This window comes from Harpia harpyja, chromosome 9 (assembly GCF_026419915.1).
Source record: "Harpia harpyja isolate bHarHar1 chromosome 9, bHarHar1 primary haplotype, whole genome shotgun sequence".
In the NCBI taxonomy this organism is placed as follows: domain Eukaryota; kingdom Metazoa; phylum Chordata; class Aves; order Accipitriformes; family Accipitridae; genus Harpia; species Harpia harpyja.
The window spans coordinates 36,102,832-36,116,656 of record NC_068948.1 but is presented as its reverse complement, the minus strand read 5'-3'; the positions used below and the strand labels follow the sequence as shown (position 1 = coordinate 36,116,656).

At 35.8% G+C, this 13,825-nt stretch overlaps 1 protein-coding gene across 2 annotated transcripts in view; it reads left to right on the top strand.

The window, feature by feature from the left end:
- Positions 1 to 12,486, top strand: part of SLC15A4 (solute carrier family 15 member 4) — a 31,530-nt gene extending 19,044 nt beyond the window's left edge. Inside the window, exons 6-8 of one of the 2 annotated variants that reach the window (XM_052796224.1) lie at positions 2,026 to 2,181; positions 7,507 to 7,665; positions 11,043 to 12,486. In XM_052796224.1, coding sequence (XP_052652184.1) covers positions 2,026 to 2,181; positions 7,507 to 7,665; positions 11,043 to 11,191 — 464 coding nt within the window. In that variant the 3' untranslated portion in view covers positions 11,192 to 12,486. The remainder of the gene's footprint in view (positions 1 to 2,025; positions 2,182 to 7,506; positions 7,666 to 11,042) is intronic. The other variant, XM_052796225.1, reaches the window with a different exon arrangement.
- The last annotated feature ends 1,339 nt before the right edge of the window (positions 12,487 to 13,825 follow it).

The window sequence follows — 13,825 nt, the reverse complement described above, 5'->3', positions numbered from 1 at the left end:
TGACTGTACTGCTTTGTTTACATTTTAATTAAGTTCCACTCTAAAATGTTTGTCAGCTATATTGAAACCAAAACATCAAGAAATGCAGCTTTGTTTTAATTACATCAGCTATTCATAGTTCAGAGGGCACTGAGGTGGCTGAAGAAAGATACTTAAAAATAAGGTGGGTAAGTGGTCACCTAAAAAGAAATGAGGAAGGTAGCGAAAATGTGGTGGCCTGGCACTAAGAGGTACTAAGTTCAGAACAGTCTTTACTTCAAAACCAGATGTTATTAAGGAAAACACTCTTTTCAAGAAAAATTTGGGGGCCTTAAGGTAGCATTTAAACAAACTTGAGGAATTCTAACCTGTTTTCTCTCTACAGCTCTTGTGTCTCAGAAGATAGGACTGTAGAGCTGTTGTGAGATTTCATACTTGAATAGATTCTGAACTGCTATGAACGAATAAACATGGGTTATACAAATGCACCTTTCTATCCTTTTCAAAGTACTTTGTAAATCACTTGTTAATGTGTGCTCCCTCAGTCTGGTTTTCAGAGCTCTGGCTCTAACTTCCTGCAATGATAAAGTACAATGTTGTCCTTAAGCATGTGATTTCTAGAACTTCTTGTTTGGTTATGGCCTCGCCTACAGACTATATATAGGGACTACAGGGAGCTTTCCTCATGCTTTCTTCCCAGCTTGGGTCTCTTGCCATGACCAGGACTAATAAGAAACTGCATGTCGTGGTATGAGATGGTTTTGGCAAACATCAGTCATTCCCTTGGAACATTGTCATTTAGCAGAGAGATGGTGATCTGGTTGACACCCTTGAGGATTGTATGTCACAGATTTGGGAAGAAACAGGAGAACAGATATTATATTGTGCATTAGAAATTGCTTGTGCTTGTTTGCATGAAAAGTGCTGTCAATAGCTTCAGCCAACATCATATTAAATGTCCATGTCATCCTTTGCCTGCCTCTAGGAAAGAAAAAGCTAGAAGTGAGGAGGCAGATGTAATCACTTGTACATGGTATGATATCCATGAAGCATTGTGCCTATCATCTAACCCTTGTACAATTTTTTTTGTAAGAGGAGTGATATTTTGTGCCCCAAGATTAGGTCGGAGTTTGCCTCACTAAGTAGAAAGAGACTGAAACTGACAGGCACTAAATGGGAGGCCATGTGTGTATAACACATATTATAGGAAGTAGTGTCATTGACTCAGTCTTGCTCCTCTGAATTGGTGATGAATAAATCCACCTTATTTCAAGGATATTGAGCGTTCTTTTATAGAGGTCGTTTCTGGGCAAAGCAGGGAGTTTTATTAACTATTAGCCATGCATTTTATGTAACAGTGAGGCAAATCCTTTAATCTGGGCAACTTCAACAAACATACAGCATTATTTGATATTCACTTTCTACTCTGAACTGTTGTGCTGAACAAGCTAAAAATGGTTATATTTTACACAATCATGTCTCTTTTTCATTCTACATTAAGTACTTTCTATGCAATATATTGCTTGTAAATCAAGGTCTGATAAGCTTTCGGATCTCTTGGGATGGTAAGTGTCATATAAGTGTCATGATCACATTCATAGAGGGTTTTCATAGTTCTACAGGACTAGTGTAGCCATTTCGATAAGCAAAATGGTTTCTAATTTATTAATACTATGGTGGCAGATGCAGTGGTTCAACACTGCAAAGTAGTAGTTTGTGAAAATGAGATTGTCTTTAAAAAAAAAAAACCAACATGGTTTGTATGAGAAAGCTTTCAGCTAATCCATCTGGAAAAGGGTTAAGTATTTGTATAATTATTGCTACTGAATAAGAATATAATCACTAATTCTATGGCAGAAGAACTGTATGTCTTGAAATAACAATAGCAAAAGTAGTCTGCAATGCTTTATGTTAGGAAATAAGGAAATACATAATTCTATTTTATAATTTGTAAATGCAATGCAGGACTGAATCCTAATGTAATTCTTATATGAAGAAACAATGTTTGCATCTTAGGTCAATCTTTCCCCCCCCCCCTCCATGTAGGAATTCTGGAAAGCAACAGACTGAAAATTGTCAAGGTTAAAACAATTAATCAGACAATTGGAAATGTTACATACCATGCTGCAGATTTGCCAATATGGTGGCAGATTCCTCAATATGTGCTGATTGGATTCAGTGAAATATTTGCAAGTATAGCAGGTAAGAGTCTTCATGTGTTTTGTATCTGCTTTCATGTCTATCATAAATGATGGAATCTTAGAAAAGAAATATTTACTTCTCAAATCATTATAAATAAGCTCTGATGTTCCCAAGTACAATATTATACAATATAACTTAATACGAGTGGCAAAGCACACAATTGTCTTTCACATTTGAAAATTGGCTATATAAGATCTGTTTTCAAGACTGAGTTTCAAGCAGAGCAATACTTAAAATATTTGCATGTCATCCAGTTAGCATTGGATATTTGCAACCCCTAATAGAAAACAATACACTCTTTCAATATTGTATTTTAAAGAATAGTTTTAATGCAGTATTGTTTCCTTTGAATCTTCCTCTGTGTTGCTAACAAAATTTGTGCTTTTTAATTTTTTTGGCTTAAAAATTGAGCTCACAGTTTAGAAAGTCAATTAGTAAGTGGAAACACCTTTCTGAGGAAAAAATGAAGAAATAAACCATCTTTAGAAAGATTTATCACCAGTTTAAATTCATCTTACTTGAGTTTTTACATCTATGAAGTAGCTATTTCTTATACAGTTTTATCTGCTTTACTTATAGATCAGTTTTTCTATAGCTGTTTTAGTACTTCAGTGTGATACTAGGCAAACTGAAACACTGTTCAAATCTTGCCTTTCTTGAACAAATGCAAGAGATCTTAAATTTCTTAATACTGTTCTGTGTGATGTAGTGGACAGCTGTGTGATCATATTGATTTTTAAGCTGAAAGTGAAGTGGGAGGAGAGGGTGAATAGGGCTATAAAATCTTATTTTCTGGTCTGTTTTATATACATGCAGGGCTCATTAGCAGGAGGAAAGCACAGGCAACTTACCTGTTGTCACTGTGGTATGCCTAACACTGGTTTACTCTGATTAAACAAGTGAAATGCTATTGTGAATCTTTTAGCAGTGTTTACTTATCTAGTGCTTGGGAGCAATGCTTAGTTACCAGTAACAGAAACCTTTCATGATCATAGAAGTAGCTATTCTGATACTACTTAAAAAGAATTGCAGACGTACCTGATGTAATATATCAAAACTCCTCCAGTGACTTGATTTAAAAATCATTTAGTATTTGTTCAACTATAGTTACTTATTAATGTGTTGAAATACTGTTTCAGAATATTGAACTTTGAAGATCATCCATTCAAACTGGCATTACATATAGCTCCTTTTTTTTGATTCCTTATGACAGAATTTCCTGGTTTCATTTCCCCTGTAGGAGTTTACTGTCATTCCTCACGCTGGGCAAGCACAGTGGGTTAAAATGAGATTCTGTAATTCTGTAAGGTCTTGCTGGTGATAGTCCCAGCTGTCACAGGGCGCATTTGTTCCCCTCTTAGTGGAACAGAGAACTTCTACTCCATCGGGTTTCTGGTTACATGTGTTCTACCGTCATCACAGTTGTTAAGAAATAAAACAAGGTGGTTGGATTGCTTGGCAAGTAGAGGAAGAAGTGGGTTTTGGGGTTTTTTCTATCGTCTGCTCATTTGCTCTAAGTTTTTCTTCCAGCTGTCTAGCCTGGGATTTCATGTGACTGGAACAATTAGACATATCCATCACGTATTAAACTCTACCTTAGTTATTGAGTATGTTGGAGGAATTCTTTTTAGATATGGCTTTGTCTGGTGTGGATTTGTAGTTTTGCAGTATGCATTCAAATGCACCATTAGTATACTCTTTTCCTTCCTGGTGGACTGGTAGGTTGACGTCTCCTCACACCAGGTTGTTGTTGGGAGTGTCCTGTTTGCAGTGTGAATGCAGGTCCTCCAACAGTTAGCTCTATGCATGCACACAGCATGTACCCGAAAACCAGCGCCTAGCACAAACTTTTGTGACAGTAAACACAAGATTTGGACGTGAGGTCCTACTGGATTGCAGCAGCTGAAATCCTAGTTCTTCACTTTTTGTACTGCCGCAGTCAGTATTGTAGACAAACCTGTAAGTGTCAAATGGCTGAAGGTCTGAGATCATTGTCTGATATCTGATAAGGGTCCCATTCCTGGTTCCTCGTGTGGATTCCACCCCCCCCAGTGATGCATAGGTAAGTAAGTCCTTTGCTTCAGTAAACAACTAGTAAGATGTGGAGAGAGTTCATTATCTTTAAAGCACACTAAGACCCAAGATGCTAAACACTTCAGATTCTTAAATGGAAAGTATGCTTTGGCAGTGCAATCAATGTGTATCCTTTGCTAGAGGACGTATCTGCATAGTCATTGCTGTCCTATATTACAGTACATTTAATTATGTGTGAACAGTAGCCATCACAAATCCGAACACATAAAATCTGAAGATGGAAGTCTTGCTTAAGTGAGTGAGTTACTTATTAAAAATAAGGCTATATTTAGCATTTTTAATAAAAGAGTAAAATGAGTTACCTTTAGTTAGAACTTTAGGGATTGTGCCAATTAAATTTGAACTCAGATAAACAGATGACTTACTTACCAGAAATGCAAGTGTTCATGCAAAAGTAAATAAATTTCTTTGTCTTACACATTCTTGTTTCTCTGTCAGGCACTGTTACTACTTTATAGGTGTTCACAAGTTAAAAATAACAAACCTACCTGCAGGTTGTGGAAAGGTCAAGGACTTGATGCATTCTCTGTTGAACTCCAAACTGAGGGTTGGTTTTTCCAACTGCTTTAGTGGACTTCTTCATAAGAAGTCAAGTCTTCAAGGCTTACGCTATTCTTATGCGAATACTCTGCTGTTCTGCACTTGCTGGGTCTGTACCAACAGCTTTGTAACTTCCAAAACTGTTGATCAATGTTAGGAAAAATGCAAATACTTCTCTTTCTTTGAACCAGAAATACTATGCAGATCTTAATTGCTTTGTGTATTACGCTTTCATTTGATTTGTTTTGCAAAGCTTTTTTTCCTGCCTTCTGATTGTTATCTAAACTGAATTCTTAGCATCTTTAAGAAGGCCTCTCAAGACTTAATAGAGTATTCTTTACCAATTTTATATTAAAAGTTGATAAAGGCATCTATTGTGCTATGAAATTCAGCTTTAAAATAAGCAAAGTGTTAATGGTTACAAAACTATAGTGATCTGGAAATGTTTCTTGTGAGCAAAAAGGGACTAAATATAAGAGTAGAAACATACATCTGGGTTTTTGTTTACTGTAAAACTAAGCATATTCTTATTAAGCCACATTAGTTACACTTGAGGTACCTTTAAAAAGATAACGCACATTGCATTAATCTTTTGTATTATTCTGTCAAGCCTCTTAAAGCACCCTTATTTAACTGGGAATCGTAATCTCACATGACAACACCAACTAGAGGGTTTCATTTCAAAACTGCTTGTTTGAGGTAGCATGAAATCGTTATCAATGGCTGCCAGCAGGCAAAAATATCTCTGAAGGCAAAGAAAAGATTTTTTTTATTCTTTATGTCAGATTAAATATTAGGGTTGCTGGAAACATTATTCAACTTTAGAAACGTGCCTTATTTTGTTGCAAAAAGTGTATAGTGTTACACCCATTTTGGTTTTTGTTTTGAGTCGTAACATCTTTTTCCAGCAGTAACACTCGCATCCAGTATATCTGTAAAATGAACAAGAGAAGAAATGGGCCGGATCCTTTCGTGTGATATACTTGAGTTTAACTTGTGCAGAATGTACAAAAGCCTGGTGACCAAAATGTGACTGATACTCTGAGACTTGTGGCAGCTATGATAACGAGAGGTTAAAAAATAAGCTACTATATCCTGAGAGTAGTCTACTTTTTTTTCTTTAAGTGAGATTGGCCAGAAAGATACTCCTTGAAAAATCTCAATTGTTATATTAGTGGCAAAGCATAGGAAAAAAAATTGAGTTTTTAATTCTCAAAATAAATATAATTCCCCCCCCCCCCCATTTGCAGATGTCTGTCCATCTCTGTAGCGATTCTCTCGTTATGGTTTGAATTTACAGGAACCCACACAGCCGAGTTGCACGAAGAATGTTTCATTTCCCTTCTAGAATCACAGACAGGTCGCTGTTGGCCCATTCTAACATGTTTTGCAAAGGAAAAGAGAAGCAGTGTGTTGGTTATCAGAGGTTTCTCAGGTGGCAGTGCAGGGTGGTGTTAGATCAGTGAGAACATACAGTTCTGTTTCTTTTACAAGAACAAAGTTCCGCCCTCACAACAGGCAAATTGATCTATCTGGCTTGAAGTGTTAAGCCTTTTCTTGAAAAGGAATGCCAGTGTATTTCTATTAAACTCTGTCTGGAGTAGCAAAAGTCAAATACCACTAATAGTGTAAATAAAGCATACCTTTATTATGCAAGACGTAAGATTTGTGCCATTGTCAGGTCTATAAAATGCTCTCTGTGCCAAGAAAAAATGCTAGATGAGGTAGCATTAATTTTCAGTATGAAGCAGACTGTTTTGAAACAAGCATTTCAGCTGTCAGAGAAAAACCTCTGCAAAGAATGTATTTGACTGTCTCTTGTGAATAATCCCATTTGATTTTTGACAGGAGTATTATTCTAAAAAGGAGAGTTAATCATGGGCATTAGTCTTTGCAAGGCAGAGCCTAACCCAGTGTGTTCTGTTGGTAGTCAAATTCAGTAGCACAGGTTTTCAAATTGATGTCACTGGTATGTTTTTCTTGGTTTTATTGGTTGAAATTTGAGTAAGGATACTTTAAATTTGAAGTCCCATTTCTACAAGTCTTAAAAAGAATAGGCTAGCAAGCAATGAGCTCAGAGAATTCTAGATCAAAATTAAATTAAAACTAATTACTGCCTTTCCAGCTACAATTAATTTCTCTGTCTGCACATTCAGAGATACAGACACTGAGTCTGTGAGAAGTAAATGTTTGTGGTCAATGCAAGGGTGACCTTCAGTTCCCGTGTACTTTGTTCTCAGCAGGGAATGCCGTGTGCTTTGTAAATACTGCACAACAGATAGGTAATACAGAAACAAGTGAAATGGGAAACATGGAACTTGCCAGGTTAGAATTAGTTTAATAAATTTCTTTGAGGATAATTTTAGATAGAAAAATGAATATGCTGTCTCAGAAAATTTCTTTATTTTACATATATAATATTAATAAGATCAAAGTGCGTGTCTCAGATGTTGTCTGTTTAATGGGTTGATATATTGATGACCTTTAACAGGGTTCATAAAGCAATTAGAGGGAACGGGGAACTGATAGGGATTACTACCTCGATTCCCTGTCTCCTGAAATCCAAGGCTAGTTTTAGGTCTTTAACATACCAGAAGTAGTATACATCTGTAACTTCTGTAACACTAAACTAGAACAAACTACTGTTGTTTTTTAGATCTTAGCATTTTTTTTTTAAATCTTTTAATACAGGTCTAGAATTTGCATATTCAGCTGCTCCCAAATCTATGCAGAGTGCTATTATGGGGCTGTTTTTTTTCTTTTCGGGGATTGGATCATTTGTTGGCTCTGGATTGTTAGCACTGGTCTCTATTAAAGAAATTGGCTGGATGAGTAATCACACGGATTTTGGTAAGTTATTTTTAGTGTATTCATAGTCTATAAAGTAGAAGGCTTCCTTCAGAAGCAGTTAAGCATCAAGCATGTAGAACTCTTGAGTCTTAGCACCGTTATTATTTTAAAAATATAAATTTGTCTACTGTTCTGTTAAAGACAAAGTTTTATTTTGCATATAAGTATAAAGTAGTGTGACTACACAAAATGTTACATTGTCCTCCTGAAAGCATGGGAAGCAGGCATGTAGTGTTTTGCCTCTGTAAGGCCTGTCAGTTACCTGCTCAGCTGTTACTGTGTTTCATCACCAGAAATTACTTATGAATTTTTGTATTATTTTAGTAAAAAATATTTAAATTATGTGTGGAAGAAGAATATATTTGGTATGAAGTACTGAAATTACTTTCTGCGGTTATGGGGAGTAAAATGTATCCATCTCTTTCTTAGTGATTATTCAGCTTCCTAGTTTCAAGAGACTTCATTGAAATTAGCATGAGTTAATTTTGCATTTCTGTCTGCTAGCTATTTATACTCTTAAAGTGCAACGTATCGTCTGCTTTGTATTGCCAGTTGAAGTTAAAAATAATTATTGGCACCAGTAGGTGGCACCTTGGGAATTTCAGAAAATCATACCATCATCAATGGGCTAATTAGTTCCAACAGGAGGAGTGTGAAAAGCTCTTAAAACATATGCTAGACCTACTGTGTATACATGGCTTAAAAGTGCAACCTAAACTTACTTTAAATTTGGTATGAAAGAATTTGCCATTTAAACTTGATTTGCATGCTACCAAAAAGTAATGTTGTCTGGAACAGTACATATGCCATAAGTTGTCATCTTTGGTTTATCACTTTTCTTTAAAAAACTGCAAAAGATGACAAGTAGCCTTAACTTTATGGAAGTGTCCTCACCAAATGAAAATTTGATCACATTGAGACTTTTTTTCCCCCCAGTCAATTTCAAAATTAGAAGAGCATCTTTTTCTGCAATTCTATATAGCGATAACTCAGTTGATAAGGGCTCAATAGGAGGATAATAATTTTATACAAATTAATATATGCAGTATTTGATGGTGCTGTTTTAGCCTCTTGCCTTCGTTTTCTGAAGCAGCCCAAGAGAATACAGTGCCTAATATTCTCTTTGTAAAATATTTAGGTTGTGCTAAATATATCCAGAGTTGGCTAGAACTGGAAGATGTTACCTTTCATGACTCATTGGTCATCTGTTTTGAATAAGCTACTCAGCTGAGTGGATTGTCCTTTGGACAGCTGTCAGAACTGGATATTTCTACCTTTCTTAATCCAAAGACTCGATATACAGTCGAGCCTTCTCAGCAGCTATACATCTGGCTCAAGGTTAAAGCACTCAGTGGGCGATTTTGATTTGTAGCATCCATAGTAGCTACTGTTTTAACTGTTTATATCATAACTGTTTATAACTCAATTTTAATTTCATATAACATTATTGAAAGTTATCCAGTTCACATCTAAATTTTACTTAGGTCTTCCAGGGTAGGAATTATAAGGAGTCGTCTTTATGAATGAATGACTTCTGAATTTTTTCATTAGATGCTGTATAATAACTATAAGCATGTGCACCGAGTTTCTGCTACTTATGCTAACTTGTGATATCATTTGAGGTAACTCACTGCTTCCAAAATCTACTGAGAAAGTTCACTCTGCTGGCACTCCAGTGTTGGTTGCTGCCATTTAAATGACTGTTATTTCTCTGACAAAAACTGAGATTTCATGGGTTTAATATCCCATCTCATAAAGGATAATTACTACTCTTTAAACACGTCTGCTCTTGAAACGGAGATTCACATGTATATTGTATTTTAAATGTCAAGGAAAGACTCCGTTTAATTTTGTTATAAGTTCATTTAATTGAATCTTAAATTTCAGTAATTAAAGTAATTTAATCTGAACATTTATAGGCATGCTCCATGAACAGCTTGCTAGGATCAACATATACATCACTATTTTTACTCTCTCTAACCTTTTTGATAATCATAATGGTCCAATTGGCTGTGGCTCATGTGGCATGTTGGAAATGAGCCACAATGTATTGTTCTTGGAAGTACAGCAATACTTAGTGCACATTTCTCAATAGAGGAGTAATGTTTTAACAATGAACTTTCTTAATTTAACATCATTTTATGTGGTACAAATCACTAATTTGTAACAACTTTGAGGGAGTGTCAAAGGTGAATTGAACCAAAAAGAAACAACGTATGGTTTCATGAATTCTAAACTTTGTTCCAAACAAAGACTGAGATAAAATCTCAGTAATTGCTTTCTTTATATCTACAGTGTTGCCAAATTTTTTCCTTAATAGCATTCATTTTTTTGATTCTTTTTATTTTATCTTTGACTTAGCAGAGAAGGGAGTTACAGGCCTCCAGATGCAGAAAGACCATATAGCATTAAGCAGGCCTGAAAAGGCTCCCAGAGAGGACTCTTTAGTATATATAGTACCCCAAAAAATCATATTTTTACCTGTTTCAATTAAGCTGTAAAACATAAGAGACTTACTTTTTTTTTTCTTGACTAAAGTCTTATCACTGCACTGTATTCTCCAGGCTCCTTAAAAGCATACCTAGTGAAGATGGTAAAGGCTTTCAGTTACTAGCCTGTATGAGTGTAGCTTTGCTTCCATCTTGAATGCTGCATTTCATTGGGAGCCATTTCTGAACAGTTTACAAGTCCAGGGCTTTATTTCCAGAAATTTCTTTTTCAAGTCCCTTTAGTGGCCACAGCACAGGGATGTTTTCTTTTTTTTGCTTTTGAAATGAGTTGTCTTCTCAAAAAATTGATAAGTGATCCTTATTACTTACATTATGAAGAAAGTAAATCATATATGAAAATACACGTTGAGGTGTTTAGCTGTTTTATCTGAAGTCAGCAAAGCATTGCAATTTTGCAGCATAAGAAACCAGACTTAAAAAACAAGGGGGATGGAGGGGGAAGAAAGGAAGATTATTAGCCTATTAGCCTTTTAAAATTGTTTTGACTTTCATGAAACATGCCCACTGCTATATGTATGTAGTCTTTGTTTGCACAAAGGTCTTACAGTGGTAGGAGGAGCTTCCAGCAATTTTTTTGTAAGAAATTGTGCAGTAACAGCGTATGAGCTTCTTCAGGGACTGTACTTTGTCTAAGGCATTGAAGCACAAAAGAAAGCAATCCTTGTACTGTGCACATCTTCCTCAGGAGTTCCATCTTTTGCTCTGGATAATTAAAAATGAAACTATGCTGTCACATGGAAATGTGATTTGGTTTGGTTTTGCCCATGCTTTGCAGAAAAGTCTTCACTACTTAAGCTTGAAAGGATTGACATTTTTATTTATATACTCTTTATTAATGTTTATTTTTTTCTCCCCAATTCTTTCTAGGTAATATTAATGGCTGCCAATTAAACTATTATTTTTTTTTGCTGGCTGCTATCCAAGGAGCAACCCTCTTGCTTTTCCTTATTGTTTCTGTGAAATACGATCATCAAAAATCGAAGATTAATGAAGTGGCTGCCAATGGGAGGATCTGATATCTGTTACAGAGCAGACTTTATTACAGCAGCACACAATGAAGTGGCGTGTACCCTGAGTCTGCGAGATCTTATGTTTTCTCCAGTGAGACTCTTAATAGACTTGCATGTTACAAGAGTTCTCGCCCCTGCCCCCTCTCGTGTAACGTAGGTAAGTGCCTTATGTTGGCGGGGCTTGTTTCTTGCACTACGTCCTGGCGGAGGACAAACACAAATCTTGGAAGTGTATTAACTCTAGGCATTCAAGTTGCTCTTCGTTAATCGTGAGATGTTTACTTAACTCTTGAAAGTTGGGACACTTACATTTGGAAACCGAGTATAATGAGTCACATGTGACATGGGTTGTTCCTGACTGAAAAACTGCTTAGTGTAGAACAGTGGATCTAGAGAAACACTCAACAGTCTCAAGCTTACATTGAGGACACGGGAAAGAAAACATTTTAAAAAAACCTCAAGTAGTGGTTACAAGAATAAATTTGCAGTCCTGAGAGTCATTTGGGGGGGGGGGGGGGGATGGGACAGGGACAAATTAAACTGCAGATTAGCTCAGATTAAAAAGAAATGTAGTTCTATTATTGTCCTTTCACTGGCAGTCTCTCGAGGATTTAAGTCCAAACTTGCAGTCAAGAGTATCCAATACTGAAGACTGAATTACATGTCACAGTAGCTTGTCATACAGCTGCTGTAAATTTTGGTGCACAATGAACACTTGTTGGGACTGAAATGGGTTTACTTCAGAAATGTTTTTATTTTTGAATCTGCATTAGATGTATTAGGGCAACATGAAAACATACATCTTTTGACAAGGCACTGTTCAGTCTAACGCTGTTACTTCCCTAAGGAATATTCTAAATATTTGCAGAAAGAAAACTGAGATTGAATTCTCAGAAGATGAATGCGCAATAACAATTTAGAAGTCTTTCAGCCAGTTCCTTCAGTCTTGTGTCTTACTTCTAGCTAACATGCTACAGGGTTTGTATCTTTCAGCAACACATTCCTATAGCAGAGCAAATGGTTTTATGTTCAGCCTCTTGAATTTTAATGATTCTAACAATTGTACTTAAGATTGTGTGCAGACTGGTATGGAAGATGCAAGGAATTACGCAGAAAGAAAATAAAAACTCAACTTTTTATTAATGTGTTGAACCTCTATATTTTCCTTTGTCTGCATTTACGTTGTTAAAATGTCCTTTTGTACATGGACATCTTTTTAATGAGTTTACAAAATAAAATGAACTTCCATGCTGTGACTTTTGACCCTGTGTTTCTAGGTGAATAAAATTATACTACAAATATTTTGTTCTTTAGCCTTTATTTCCTAAATATACAGTAGAATGCTATTACATTTTTAAATGTACACTGGCATCCTATTAGTTTTGTCAGATAATATAGTGGTATGCAAGCTGTCCTGTCTTTGCCAAGATAAATCAGTGTAGATGCTTCAGCTATTATTACATTACTTAGCATGATTTCAAATTGGAGTAACTAAAGAAAAGAAGTAAGCAACATCTCATATGAGGAAAAGCTAGTTTCCTTTTCTAATTTTGTTTTAAAAGCTCCATATGCTATGTTTCTGGAATATCCCATTTATAACCAGCTAAAAAACCTGGTATTAAGATGGTATAAGCTGCATAAGGAACATACAGGGACCAAATAATTTCTTTCTTGAATGTATGCTGTTACTTCTGATATGGGAGTGAATCTGTAGTGTTTCATGTTTAGTTCATTGATTTCCAAAGCATATATAATCATAGCAGAGAACTGGGTTGTGCCCGCTAAGTAGTATTCTACTAGATTTATGAAGCTTTTGCTTTTAGAAGTGTTCCTTCTTCTGAAGGACTAGTACTATTCTCAGAACCTCCAAGAGGAGTGTTGCTTCTGGTGTTAGATGTCATCAGCTTTGGTGTCTGTGTACTTAATCCTTTTCTGGTAAGTGAACTTAATTAATTGAAAAATTTTAGATCTTGGGGAAAAAATACTTCAACAACATTCATAAATTTCCCATCTGATATAGGTCTGCTAATTATAGTTAAAACTGAGTTTAATGAAGAATGGAGAGTAATCTGCAGATTACCAAGGAAACTAGGTGTCTAATAGCAACTGTCACAGTCTGTGCAGGCAAGCTTTAGTGAAACTATTATTAAGGAAAAAGATAATAAATACTAGTAGATTAGCCTACTCAATATTTAGGCAAATGTCTTTTACCGTTACAAGCATATAGTAAATGTCTGCATGTTTTTATAGGGCTGTGGGGGTTCTAACACTCTGGAGATGAGACTGAACATGCAATCAGTTGTATAATTTAATTTTTCTTTGGAATGACTTGGCTGAGCTCCAGGCACAAGTAATTATGACCATTTATGAAGATTAATCTGACACTTTTCATCAAAGGGATAAGGCCTTTTTGTGACTCAAAGGCTTAGCTGATTCTTCCTCCCCGTCTTATCTTTTAGTGTTTCCACTCCAGTCACAGAAATAGGACTAATCAATTAACATTGTGACTGAGCACTGCACCTCATTAATGAAATACCTTGAAGTGTACAGTTTGAATTTAGTTACATTCACTTCTTAGATTGTTCCAGTGCAATAGAAAGATCTGACAGGAGTCAACCCTATGGATGTTTCCAAGCCTCT